The following is a 14,872-nucleotide window of genomic DNA, read 5'->3' on the forward strand; positions in this document are numbered from 1 at the left end:
GGAACTGATATAGAATAATTGTGTGCAAGGATCTAAGATGGCGGAAGAGATGGGTACACCAATCTTCAGGCTACAAGAAAATGCAGTAAAGGAGCTGACCAGACCACTAACTGAGGTGATGGAGGAAACACTAGCAAAGATTCACAGTGCAACTGAAGAAATCAAGGAGGGCTTAGATCTACACGCTAATCAACTTCAAAGAGCAGGAGGAAAGGCTAGCGCATCATGAGAAATGAGCAAATGATGTCAAAGAACACATATATACCCTAGAGACAGCTAATAAAACGCTCATGGACTGATTAGAGGATCAAGAAAACAGGGGATGATGTAATCTGTGATTCATCAGTATACCAGACTCTGGGCTTTTTGAAAGTTCCCTATAATAATGAACAAACTATCCGTTTGGTATAAAATGTGAAGAGATTCTCTTGGAGATTCTCATTTAAAGTCATCAGTTAGGGACTGGTCACTGGACCTTAAAGTAACAGTAACCCCAAAAGATATGACAACTTTTTCAAAACATTTTTTGAAATGTTAAAAATGCCTCCCTAAAGGAGACTCAGTTCAGACTAGAAAGTTGCATGGGGACAGAAAAAAAACTTACCCATCCCCGCCCGTCCCTGCGGGAATCTCACCCGTCCCCACCGGAATCTTACCCATCCCCACCCATCCCCGCAAAAATTTAACCCATCCCAACCCGTCCCCGCAAGAATTTAACCCATCCCCACAAGAATTTAATGGTACATAAAAGAAAATTCCAGTCAGCTCCCTTAGTCTCTCTCTGGATTTGAGCCACAGCACTGTAAGCAAGGATGGAATGAAAGTTGAAACTTAGAACACTCTAGTGTGCACATGTAAAATTTGTCTCTGATTTACTGGCACTGTGTGCTGAGAGGTCACCACATGCACAAACCAGTAGGTCAGGTGACAACCGATGCTCATGCCTGTGTCAGAGCTGAGGTCTGCGCATCAGCCTGGAGCAAAGAGGATTAATTGTAACATAGTAAGTGACAGCAAATGAAGACCTGAACGGTCCATCCAGTCTGCCGAATAGTCACACTCATTATCAATTCATGATTAAATCAATGATTGTGATATTATATACTTGATTATGGTCTATTTGGCCCTATCCTTATGTTCCAACTGCTGGAGTTGTCACTGAAGCCCACTCCAGTCTATTCGTCTTCTCATTTGTGGGACACAGACCGTAAAAATCTATCCAGCACCGTCCTTATGTTCCAGCCACCGAAGTTGCTGTCTAAGCCCTTTCTAGCCCATCCTAAACCAGACTGCCATATATTAGACACAGACCATACAAGTCTGCCCGGTATCGGCCCTAGTTAATCACAGCCAGAGTCGCCATCTAAGCATCACTTGACACACCCACACACATGCAGCCATTTAAGGTTAGGTTTTTTATAACTTCCATTTTCTAATTAGGGATCCTCTGTGTTCATCCCACGCCTTTTTGAATTCCATCGTCATTTGTGTCTCTACCACCTCCTTAATGGAAGACTTTCCACATTTGTGCTGTTAAAGCAAGGAGGAAGAAGAGGCAGAGACAGCACTCAAGGAACTTGGTACTCGGTAGATGAGAGGCTGGTGCAGTGCAGCTTACACTTCCAAGGGAACCCCGCAGAACTGTGTTCCATCCCCGCGGGAACCCCGCAGGACCTGCTTCCATCCCTGCGGGAATCCCACAGAACTGCTTCAGTCACTGCGGGTATCCTGCGGGTTCCGCGGGATTCCCGTGAACCACGTTCCCGTGCAGCTCTCTAGATTGAACTCTCTGCTTCGGCTTTCACTGAGGAATATGTGGGAGAGATACCGGTGCCAGAAATGGTATTCAATGCTGATATGTCAGAGAAACTGAAACAAATCTCTGTAAACCTGGAAGATGTAATGGAGCAATATGAGAAACTGAAGAGTAGCAAATCACCTGGACTGGATGGTATACATCCCAGAGTACGGACAGAATTGAAAAATGAACTTGCAGAGCTATTGTTAGTAATATGTAATTTATCTTTAAAATCAAGAATGGTACTGGAAGATTGGAGGATGGCCAATGTAAAGGGTTCCAGAGGTGATCTGGGAAATTTTAGACCAGTGAGCCTGATGTCAGTGCTGGGCAAAATGATAGAGACTATAAAGAACAAAATTACACAGTATATATAAAAGCATGGATTAATGAGACAAAAGGGCTCCATTTTCAAAGCACTTAGACTTACAAGGTTCCATAGATTACAATGTAACTTTGTAAGTCTAAGCGCTTTGAAAATATACCTGAAAGCCAACATGGATTTAATCAAGGGAAATCTTGCCTCACCAATCTACTATATTTCTTTGAATGGGTGAATAAATGTGTGGCTAAAAGATGAGCCGGTTGATATTGTGTACCCAGATTTTCCAAAGGCATTTGACAAAGTCCTTATAAAAGACTCCTGAGGAAATTAAAAAGTCTTGGGATAGGAGGTAATGTCCTATTGTGGATTAAAAACCGCTTAAAAGAGAAAAAAGAGAGTAGGATTAAAAGGACGGTATTCCCAATGGAGAAGAGTAGACAGTGAGGTTCCCCAGGGGTCTGTGCTGGGCCCGCCGCTTTTAAACATATTTATATATGATCTAGAAATGAGAATAACTAATGAGGTCATTAAATTTTCTGTTGACATAGTTATTCCAAGTTGTTAAATCACAAGAGAATTGTGAAATATTGCAAGAGGACCTTATGAGACTGGGCATCCAAATGGCAGATGACATTTAATGTGAGCAAGTGCAAAGTGATGCATATGGGAAAGAGGAACCCAAACTATAGCTACATAATGCAAGGTTCCACATTAGGAATCACTGCCTAGGAAAAGGATCTAGGTATCATTGCTGAGGATATGTTGAAACCATCTGCTCAGTGTGCAGCAGCGGCTAAGAAAGCAAATAGAATGTTAGGAATTATTAGGAAAGGAATGGAAAACAAAAATGAAAATGTTATAATGCCTTTGTATTGCTCCATGGTGCGACTGCACCTCAAACACTGTGTGCAAATCTGGTCACCGAATCTCAAAAAAGATATTGCAGAATTAGAAAAGGTACAGAGAAGGGCGACAAAAATGATGGAGGATGGGACATCTTCTCTATGGAGGAAAAGCTAAAGCAGCTAGGGCTCTACAGCTTGGAGAAGAGATGGCTGAAGGGAGATATAACAGAGGTCTATAAAATACTCAGTGGAGTGGAACTGCTCGTTTACTCTTTCCAAAAATACTAGGACTAGGGGGCATGCAATGAAGCTACTAAGCAGCAAGTTTAAACCAAACTGGAGAACATATTTCTTCACTAAATGTGTAATTAAACTCTGGAATTCATTATCAGAGAATGTGGTAAAAGCAGTTAGCTTAGCAGGGTTTAAAAAAGGTTTGGCCATTATTAAGATGGACTTAGGAAAATCCACTGCTTATTTCTAGGATAAGTAGCACAAAATCTGTTTTACTGTTCTGGGATATTGCCAGGTACTTGGATTGGCCACTGTTGGAAACATGATACTGGCTTTGTTGACCTTCGGTCTGTCCCAGTATGGCAACACTTATGTTCTTATGTAACATAAGCCCAACGTCTAAATGCTCAAAACCCAATACTGGGTATGGAGTATATACAATTATAACGACACTGGTTGACATTCAAAGAAACCTGACTTCTTTATCAGTTTTTATTAGTGATTCAGCAAGGAAAAGGTCGCCATCCTCAAAATTAACAGTGTAATTAGATAAGAGTATAGATAAGAGTATTGATAAATAGTTTTCAAGACAATGAACTTTCAATACTTGACTACTTCTCCTATACTGTCAATCACTGAACTTTAATGCAATACCGCTTGATTTCTTACTCCGGTAAAAAAATCTTTTAACACTTGACTGCTTAATTTACTTTGTCATAAACGAACTTTACTACAATACCACTACGTATGTCTTGATCTGGAATTGGCGATCGCCATTACAGTACAATGTAAGCCATATTGAGCCTGCAAATAGGTGGGAAAATGTGGGATACAAATGCAATAAATAAATAAATAAACAAACCAGTCACTCATCCCCTCCCCATCCCCCAAGACAAATAAATAGAGCTGAAGTGTAATAATAAAATCTTTTGGTTATCCAAGATGTGCTCTTCATTAACATAAGACACAAGATTCAAGATAGAATTGGGAAAAATACTTTATATACGACTTCTTGGATCTGTGGTCCTCATGCTAAAAGCAGGTACGATGGTGCTTGAGTAGCCACAAGAGAACTTGCTGCTTGCATTATGTACAAATTAAATTCAAAGTTAATCGCTTACAAAATACCAAAACAAGGTAAAATTATGTATCATACCTGATAATTTTCTTTCCCTTAATCATAGCCGATCAATCCATAGACTGGTGGATTGTGTCCATCTACCAGCAGGTGGAGATAGAGAGCAATCTTTTGCCTCCCTATATGTGGTCATGTGCTGCCGGAAATTCACCAGTATGTCGATATCAAAGCTCCATCCGCAGGACTCAGCACTTAGAGAATTACACCCACAAAGGGACACTCTGCCCAGCTCACCACCGCCGAAGCGGGGGAGGGGAAATATTCCAAGGCACCACCGCCGGGGCGGTGGGCGGGAAACCATACCCGCCGACGCGGGGGGAACTGGCTTATCCTGCTACCGCAACTGCGGGAGGAGCTGGCTTACCCTAACACCGCCGAAGCGGGAGGGATACAAAGCTACCCTACAGCCGCACGAAGCGGGAGGGAGCGCCAGCATAATTTAGTTATCAATCCAGCCACCGCCGAAACGGGGGGAGAGGAAGCAGCAGCTCACTGTAACACAAAATCGTCTCAACTCGAAGAGACTTCAATTGGAAGAATTGAACACGAAGTTCTCGTGAACAGGAAATGAAGACTGAACTTGCACCTGAAATATAACCAGAACACAAACAATACAGATATCTGAGAGGGGCTATGGATTGATCGGCTATGATTAAGGGAAAGAAAATTATCAGGTATGATACATAATTTTACCTTCCCTATCATCAAGCCGATCAATCCATAGACTGGTGGGATGTACCGAAGCAGAACTCACCCAGGGCGGGACATGGAAATCCCTGAATGCAACACTGAAGCCCCAAACTGGGCCTCGGTCCGAGCAGCCATATCCAAGCAGTAATGTCGTGAGAAGGTATGAGCCGACGACCAAGTAGCCGCTCTGCAAATCTCTTCCAAGGAGACACATCTGGACTCCACCATCGAGGCTGCTTGTGCTCTAGTAGAGTGTGCCTTCAGCTGAATAGGCGGAATCTTCCCTGCCGCCACATAAGCTGCCGCGATCGTCTCCTTGACCCAACGTGCCACTGTAGGCTTAGATGCCTGCAGACCCTTACGAGGGCCTGTGAACAGCACGAACAGGTGATCCGACTTCCGGAAATCATTGGTCACTTCCAAGTATCTGATGATGACCCGTCTAACATCCAGGTATTTGAGTGCAGGGTACTCCTCTGGGTAATCCTCCCTACAAAAGGAGGGTAGGTAAAGCTGCTGATTCACATGGAATCGAGAAACAATCTTGGGCAGGAAGGAGGGCACTGGGCGAATCGATACTCCTGCCTCAGTGAATCGCAGGAACGGCTCTCTACACGAGAGAGCCTGGAGCTCGGAAACTCTTCTGGCTGATGTGATAGCCACCAGGAAGACTGCTTTCAACGTCAGGTCCTTCAGCGATGCCCTTGGCAAGGGCTCGAAGGGCGGCTTCTGCAAGGTCCTTAGCACCAGATTGAGATTCCACGTAGGCACTATCGAGTGCAGAGGAGGGCGCAGGTGATTAACTCCTTTGAGAAAGTGTTCCACATCCGGCTGTGAAGCCAGGGAAGCCCCCTTCAGACGACCCCTGAAGCAAGCTAGAGCCACTACCTGGACTTTCAGCGAACTGAGCGACAGGCTTTTCTCCAGCCCCTCTTGCAGGAACGCCAACACTGAAGAGATTGGAGCAGTGAAGGGCGATACAGAGCCTGCCTCGCACCACGACGCAAAGGTACGCCAAACCCTGGTGTAAGTGGTGGAAGTAGAGCGCTTCCTCGCTCTCAGCATAGTGGCGATGACCTTGTCTGAGAAGCCCTTCTTCCTCAGCCGCTTCCGCTCAAGAGCCAGGCCGTAAGACCAAAGGGGGAGGGATCCTCCATCACCACGGGACCCTGATGTAAGAGGCCCCGCTCCGCTGGCAGCCGCAGAGGGCCTTCCACCGAGAGTCTGACTAAGTCCGCATACCAGGGACGTCTGGGCCAATCCGGACCCACCAGGATCACCCGGCCCGGATGCTTTGCCACCCGGCCTAGCACCCTGTCCATCATGGGCCAGGGCGGGAACACGTAGAGAAGCTCCTGTGCCGGCCACTGCTGGAGAAGAGCATCGACTCCCAGAGATCGAGGGTCCCGTCCTCTGCTGAAAAAACGTGGCACTTGGCAATTGGCCGAGGACGCCATCAGATCCAGGCTCGGTCAGCCCCAGCGTTTCGTGATGTCCAAGAACGCCCGAGCAGACAGTTGCCACTCTCCGGGATCCAAGGTATGGCGACTGAGAAAGTCCGCCTTGACATTCATGGCTCCCACAATGTGGGCCGCCGACAGCTGTTCCAGATTCACTTCCGCCCACAGGCATAGCTTCATGGCCTCCTTGGCTAGAGGGGCGCTCCTGGTACCTCCCTGGCGACTGACATAGGCCACAGCTGTGGCATTGTCCAACAGGACCCGTACAGGCCTCAGCACCAGTACCGGGAGAAACTCTAGAAGCACCAACCGAATGGCTCGGAGTTCCAGGAGGTTGATGGACCATTTCGTCTCTGCAGGAGACCAGAGCCCCTGCGCTGTCCGTCCCAGGCAGTGGGCTCCCCAGCCCGTCAAGCAAGCGTCCGTCGTGATGACAACCCACTCCGGGGTCGTAAGAGGCATTCCTGTGGACAGCTTGCCTGGCCTCAGCCACCAGCTCAGCGCCTTTCGCACCGCTGGATCCAAAGGAAGGTGTACGGCGTAATCCTCCGAGACTGGAGTCCACCGCCGCAGAAGAGAGTGCTGTAGTGGTCTCATATGAGCCCTGGCCCAGGGCACTACCTCCATCGTGGCCGTCATGGAGCCCAACAGCTGCACATAGTCCCAAGCTCGAAGAGTAGAGGAGGCTAGGAACTGGCCCACCTGGGTCCGAAGCTTGACGCTTCGGCTGTCCGGCAGGAACACTCTGCCCACTTGGGTGTCGAATCGAACTCCCAGATACTCCAGGGACTGAGTCGGCCGCAGCTGGCTTTTCTCCCAGTTGATGATCCATCCCAGGGAGCTCAGAAGAGCAATGACCCTGTCTGTAGCTCTCCCGCACTCCGCATAGGAAGGGGCTCGGATCAGCCAGTCGTCCAGATAGGGATGGACTTGCACTCCCTCCTTGCAGAGGAAGGCCAGGATGACCACCATTACTTTGGAGAAGGTCCACGGAGCCGTAGCTAACCCAAACGGGAGGGCTCTGAACTGGAAGTGTCGGCCCAGCACTGCAATGCGCAGAAAGCGCTGATGAGGCGGCCAGATGGGAATATGCAGGTAAGCTTCCTTGATGTCCAGGGAGGCCAGGAATTCTCCCTTTTTCACCGCAGCTATTACGGAGCGGAGGGTCTCCATCCGGAAGTGCCGAACTTTCAATGCCTGATTGACTCCCTTGAGGTCAAGAATATGCCGAGCAGAGCCTTCTTTCTTTGGCACCACAAAGTAAATGGAGTAGCGCCCCTTGCCAAGCTGATCTACTGGCACCGGGACCACCGCGCCCAGGCGGATCAGGTTGTTCAAAGTCTGCTGCACGGCAGCTGCTTTGACCTGAGAGTTGCAAGGAGAGTTTACAAACCCGTCTCTTAGGGGTCGGCAGAACTCTAGCTTGTAGCCGTCTCTGATGACTTCCAGAACCCAAGCGTCTGAAGTTACCCTGGTCCACTCGCCCAGAAACGAGGACAACCTTCCTCCTATCTGCACTGGGCCATGGACCAGGTCCCCGTCATTGGGTACGCGACCCTGGGGGCGGGCCGCGAGGACGAACCTCCGGGACGGCGGTCTCTACGAAAGGAATGCTGCTTGGGGGAGAAGTTCCGTTTGAAGAAAGCGGAGACAGAGGAGGCCGACTTGCCCGGGCGATACCGACGGGCTTCCTGGAATCGGCCCTTAGAGGAACCAGGACGGGCACTGCCGGCCCGAGTCCTGACCTCCGGCAACCTCTTGCCCCTGGACGTGCCGAGCTCCATCACGATCTTGTCCAGCTCATCCCCAAAGAGCAGCTTGCCTTTAAAAGGCAACTTGGCTAGGCGAGATTTAGAGGCATGGTCAGCAGACCAGTACTTAAGCCAGAGCCACCGCTGCGTAGAGACTGTCTGAGCCATACCCTTGGCCGAGGCTCTCAAAACATCATACAGCAAGTCTGCCAAGTAGGCCAAACCCGACTCCAGGGTCGGCCATTCCACCCTCCAGGAAGGGTCCGAGGGGGAAGCCCGCTGCAAAACAGTCAGGCACGCCCTAGCCACGTAGGAGCCGCAAACCGAGGCTTGCAAACTCAGAGCGGCCGCCTCCATTCTCCTGTCCTGGGCATCCTTCAGGGCAGTGCCACCTTCCACCGGCAGCGCCATTTTCTTAGTCACGGCAGTGATTAAGGAATCTACCGTGGGCCAGACAAAGGCTTCCCGTTCCCCCTCAGGTAAGGGGTACAGACGAGACATAGCCCTGGCTACATTCAGGCTTGCCTCAGGGGCATCCCATTGCGCTGAAATTAAGGTCTGCATGGCTTCATGAACGTGGAAAGATCTAGGCGGGCGCTTCGTTCCCAGCATAATGGCGGAGCCAGTAGAGGCTGAGAGAGAGAGCCTTGCTCCGGAGAGGCAATCTTCAAAATGCTCATGGCCTGCACAAGCAGGTTGGGCAAGTCCTCTGAGCAAAAAAGCCGCGCTGCAGAGGGGTCGTCCGCTCCATCCGAGCGAGGATCAGTCTCTTCCATAGAGTCCGCTAAGGATCTCTGGGAGAACTCAGTCACGCTGCCATCATCCACATCAGAGGAGACACAGTCCCCCGAGGGTGGAAGATCCACCCAAGGGCGCTTAAACATAGAGGCCTCATCACCCCTATCAGGGGGGTGAGCAGGGGCAGTGTTCTGCATAAGAAAGGCCTGATGCAGCAGCAAAATGAACTCAGGGGAGAAACCCCCCAGTCTGTGCATTTCTGCAGCCTGTGCCGCGGCCCTAGAGGCGACCTCTATCTGCACTCCCAGGAGTGGGGGAGAGGCGTGTTGCGCGTCCAAAATGGCGTCCGGTGCGAAACTCCAAGAAAGAGCCACGCGGGAAGAAGGGCGTTTTAATGTCGCCGACTTCTTACTGTCGCCCGATTCAAGGGCGACCAAGCTGTTAACGTCTCCCCTCTCGAAGGCGGCCCAAGAAGAAGCCGACCGAGCCGCGTGGCTGTTCACGACCGGAAGGGCGGCCAGCGGGGGATGGGCGCCTAAGGCGGGAAAGGCCGCCACGCTGGAGGAAAAACCGGTGAACTCTCCCGGCTCCGAAAGGGTGCCCAAAAAGGGCGACTCTACCTTCGATCCCCCCGCTTCCCCGCTAGGCGCGCGAACGCGTTCCGGGGAGCATCTTTTCACGCCCTTGCCATACGAGGCCATAGCCACATGGAGACCGTTCGGGGAACCCCCTGCCCGCTAGTAAAAGGTAAAAATTACCTGCTTCTTGCTCCGAGCACCGACGACTTGTTCCAGTGAGCAGCTGCAAATGGACGTCCTTTTTGAACGTTTAAAAAAAATTTTTTTTTTTTTTGTTTAACGGAGCCAGCGGGAGGGGGGAGAAAAGGAGGGACCTGGCACCACCAGGTTTGCACTTGCTCACGAAGAAACCTCAACCCCAGGTACTCAACAAAACCTAAACAATTAGGCTTGGAGACCTAGCCAGAGCTGCTGCTGTGTGACCACACATCTGCTGAGATAGAGAACATACTGGGGAATTTCCGGCAGCACATGACCACATATAGGGAGGCAAAAGATTGCTCTCTCTCTCCACCTGCTGGTAGATGGACACAACCCACCAGTCTATGGATTGAATGGCTTGATGATAGGGAAGGTACAATTGCTGTTGAGGGCACACACAAATGGTTACAGTACACTAGCTATAACTCAGAAAATAAATTCATTGGAGAATGACCTCGCTACCTCCACCCTTCCAACCCAACATCAGCACCCTTCCCCACTCTAGGCACACCTTTATTTCTTGATCCTTCTGTTCTCTCTCTCAGAATATTTGTGTGTATTTTCATATGGTCTGTATATGCATAGATGTAGCTTCCATGAAACTTCAGCTATGAATTTTTTTTCTAGACCTTAAAACTCAAAGCTATACCTTACCACATATTAAAAATGTGGGCAAAACCTACCATAGCTCCTCGATAATAAGCGGTTGTGATTGTTCGAAACCGTTCCTGGCCTGCTGTGTCCCTAAAAATTGAATTAAAGTTGAAATTGTGAACTCTTACAATTAAGATACAACGAATATTAAATAGGTGCAAACATTCTTACGCTACTTAGATATACTAACAGTCTAATAGTTTTCCAGTACATTTAGAAGACAGCCATAGGCTCCAAAATGATTAGGGGTTGCCAAATTCTATAAAAATTACCCCTCCATGATCACAAAGGAGAACTTGCTCAATACTGGAGTGTTCAGCACCCACAGAGCTGGCTCCTATAAAGATAACAATGAAAAATCATTCAAGTACTTAATGTCATATTTAAAAACCTTCTAGTGTACTACTAGATGTCCTTAAATACAAGCAGTGTGCCAGCTTACAGGTTTCTCTCTGTGGGGGGAAAAAAAAGGCAGATGTAAAAGATAACAAAAATTCAAGGGACATCCATCTATTAAAAGGCAGCAGTTATACTGGGGGGAGGGAGGGAGGGGGAGGGAGAAAGAACAGCACATGGGAGGTAGACAACCTAGTTTTCCAGGCTTGTCCCCCCCAGAACTCTCCAGCATGCTACTGCCACAGCAGGGTACGGTCCTGGGGGCCACACCCAAGCCAAAAAGGATGGCACTGTGCAGAGAGACTAAATCCTCCACAAAAGGACAGAAATGGATTGCAGCAGAATAAAGCCTGCAGCTCGGAGACTCGGTGCACAGACACAATGGCAACTAGAAACACTGTCTAACTACAGTCCTTTATGAAGGCTGCCTGAAACGATTCAAATGTTGGCCCCCAACAGTACACTGAGGACCACATTCAGGTCCCACAAAGGCAACAGGGGCTTGACTGGAGGATGCAAAAAAGTACCCTTTAAAAACCAAGCGATATCCTCCTGTGCTGCCAGGGAGAGGTCACCAACTTTCCCTCTAAAGCAGGTGAGTGCTGCCACCTGGACCATCAAGGACCTTAAAGCCCCTGGGTCATTCCATGCCAAGTGGTCTAAACCTTCCCACCATCATGTCTCCAATTTTGTTCAAATTTTATCTGTTGCGCGAGTCAGGTGTTAAACCAAGTTTCCCAAAATTTGAGGTCTCTAACTGCAATAGTTGCAGATCTAGACCTCCTTTTCTGAAAGGTTGTCAGTCCATGAGCGCGCGACATTTACCAAAATGCCATTTTTGGGGTCTAATAAAATCCAAACACATTTATAAGAATGGCTAAAAAATTCAAATCCTGTACAGTTTTTGATGCTAATTCAGATGAAATACATTTTAACATTATGGATGCAAAATCCAGTCAAACAAGTTGACTCAAAGTGTGCATCAAAATTGGTCGCGACTCATCGGAACATATTTGGACCAATATTCAGACCGCAACAACTTCCATGCAAACAAAGATACGGACTTGATATTTTGAACAAGCATTATGCTTGTGCTGGACATAATACTGCCAGATTTGCAACTAACCCGGGGAGAGCAGTGGTACCCATCAGCTGGGGTGCTTTGCCACCAAAGGTGAGGCCCTTATGGACCCTAATGCCTCAGTGCCTCCCTAACTAGCAAGACAACCTGCTAGAGCCATTCTACACTGGTGGACCCCTCCCCAACCCAAAGCCAAGTTGATGGGGGCTCCCACCCAATGGGTCCTGCTACCCTAGGAACCCACTGGGGCTGTTCTGGGAGCTGAGAAAGGAAAGAGACAGGTAAAATGGATGCTGTTCCTTCTAAACCTGACAGGTCCATGGGTCCAGCAGAGAGGCAGCACCAGGACTGGCAGCCATCTGGGACACCTCCCCCAAATCCCCTCCAGGCAGTTTCTGCAGTCAGAAATGGCCCATCACAGCCAGGGCAGAAGGAGCAAAAAGCTGTACTAAGCTGCTGGCTCTCACATGCAATACAGCGTGCCCTCTGGCATGGCTGACCACATGGTCTGCCTTGACCTACCCAACTCTCCAGACCCTTGCAGGCCTGTAGCTAACCAGGCTCCTGCAGGTTCCACAAGCTCCACTGGGTGTGGGTTTTCAGGTTCTTTTTTTTTTTAAGCTTAATTTCTGTCAAACAGGGAAATAATGCTATGCTAAAATTTTTTTTTTTAAACCAAGTCTGAACCAGTGCTGCAGGGAGCCCCAGGTGACACTCGAGTGACAGGGGAGATGGAGAGATGGAGACCCACCCCTCCACTGGCACAGACCCCTTGGGGCCAGAGCTAGAAGTCACCCAAGCTAACACTCTTAGTTGATGGTCTGGGACTGTGTAGACAGGCTCTGTGCTCGACTGGTTTGGATCAATGGACAGAGGCCAGGAGCAAAGCCGTTAGGCTCAAGCACTGGTCTTAGCCAGTGAACCGGAGAGCTAGGCCTAGACCTGCAGTACCAGCCAGAACAACCTTACCATCTTGCTATAGGTACAGCAAATACTTGAGAAAGTTCCCAAGGTCACCAGACTTTGCTGGAGATGTCACCGAACAACTCAGGGACCGATGCTCAAAGCCATATAAAGATGGGCCCACAATGCAAAAAAAATATAGTGATACTTGAAGCAAGTCATATCTAAAATGTGTGGTTAAATTGCACTATTAAACAGAAAATGGTGAAGGAACATACCAGACACACACATACAAACGTTTTGCAGCAAGCGTGGCTCTGGTGTGCATGACCAGAAATAAATGGAATATTCTTCAGCATCTAAATGAGCTTACAAATATTACTAGCACATGGAATTTTTGAAATGCTCATATTCAGGTGGTTCTCTTCCTACCTCTACCTCCGCACCTTTAGTGTTCACTCTGGTGGATCCTCTTCTACTTCTATCCCTCTGCCTGTTGGCGTACCTCAGGGTTCTGTTCTTGGTCCCCTCCTCTTTTCTATCTACACTTCTTCCCTTGGTTCATTAATCTCATCCCATGGCTTTTCCCACCATCTCTATGCTGATGACTCCCAAATCTACCTTTCTACCCCTGATATCTCACCTTGCATCCAAACCAAAGTTTCAGCGTGCTAGTCTGACATTGCTGTCTGGATGTCTCAACGCCACCTGAAATTAAATATGACCAAAACCGAGCTTCTCATTTTCCCCCCCAAACCCACCTCCCCGCTCCCCCCGTTTTCTATTTCTGTTGATGGCTCTCTCATTCTCCCTGTCTCCTCAGCTCGAAACCTTGGGGTCATCTTTGACTCTTCTCTCTCCTTCTCTGCTCATATCCAGCAGATTGCCAAGACCTGTCATTTCTTTCTTTACAACATCCGTAAAATCCGCCCCTTTCTTTCCGAGCACTCTACCAAAACCCTCATCCACACCCTTGTCACCTCTCGTTTAGACTACTGCAATCTGCTTCTTGCTGGCCTCCCACTTAGTCACCTCACCCCTCTCCAGTCGGTTCAAAACTCTGCTGCCCGTCTCGTCTTCCGCCAGGGTCGCTTTACTCGTACTACCCCTCTCCTCAAGACCCTTCACTGGCTCCCTATCCGTTTTCGCATCCTGTTCAAACTTCTTCTACTAACCTATAAATGTACTCACTCTGCTGCTCCCCAGTATCTGTCCACACTCGTCCTTCCCTACACCCCTTCCCGTGCACTCCGCCCCATGGATAAATCCTTCTTATCTGTTCCCTTCTCCACTACTGCCAACTCCAGACTTCGCTCCTTCTGTCTCGCTGCACCCTACGCCTGGAATAAACTTCCTGAGCCCCTACGTCTTGCCCCATCCTTGGCCACCTTTAAATCTAGACTGAAAGCCCACCTCTTTAACATTGCTTTTGACTCGTAACCACTTGCCTCCACCTACCCTCCTCTCTTCCTTCCCATTCACATTAATTGATTTGATTGTCTATTAGATTGTAAGCTCTTTGAGCAGGGACTGTCTTTCTTCTATGTTTGTGCAGCGCTGCGTATGCCTTGTAGCGCTATAGAAATGCTAAATAGTAGTAGTAGTAGGTGCAGAACGAGCACAGATGTGTGCTTTTACTTTCGGTTTTCCTCAGACACGCATGTACATTTGTTCCTTCCCATCTATGTTTAAAACTTGCTGGAGCCCTTTCGCTTGCAAAAGACAAAAGTGGAAGTTCAATGTGAAAAACAAGAAATCCTCTCCTCAAAACCTTCCTTGCTGCCCCTTATCGGGCAAAAAAAAACCTTTCAGTGTTATAGGCCCTCATATCCTTCTATGCATTGCAGCACTTCTGTTTGTGCATTGCAAAGGAATGCTTACTAGCCTCATTAACATCCATTTAAATACATCAATATACATAAATGGCGAGTGTCGTACTCACTCGCAAATGCGCAGTAGAAACCCTCTCTGCCCCGCCCCCGCGTCAATACGTGATGACGGGGCGGAACAGAGAGGGTCTCTACTGCGCATTTGCGAGTGAGTACGACACTCGCCATTTATATATATTGATGTATTTAAA

The 14,872-nt window shown here is 48.5% G+C and overlaps 1 protein-coding gene across 1 annotated transcript in view; it reads right to left on the minus strand.

The window, feature by feature from the left end:
• Window positions 1-14,872, minus strand: part of RAB8B (RAB8B, member RAS oncogene family) — a 135,604-nt gene that overhangs the window by 51,556 nt on the left and 69,176 nt on the right. Inside the window, exon 3 of the mRNA XM_030188259.1 lies at window positions 10,442-10,502. Coding sequence (XP_030044119.1) covers window positions 10,442-10,502 — 61 coding nt within the window. The remainder of the gene's footprint in view (window positions 1-10,441; window positions 10,503-14,872) is intronic.

The sequence above is a fragment of the Microcaecilia unicolor genome, chromosome 1, assembly GCF_901765095.1.
Source record: "Microcaecilia unicolor chromosome 1, aMicUni1.1, whole genome shotgun sequence".
Taxonomy (NCBI): domain Eukaryota; kingdom Metazoa; phylum Chordata; class Amphibia; order Gymnophiona; family Siphonopidae; genus Microcaecilia; species Microcaecilia unicolor.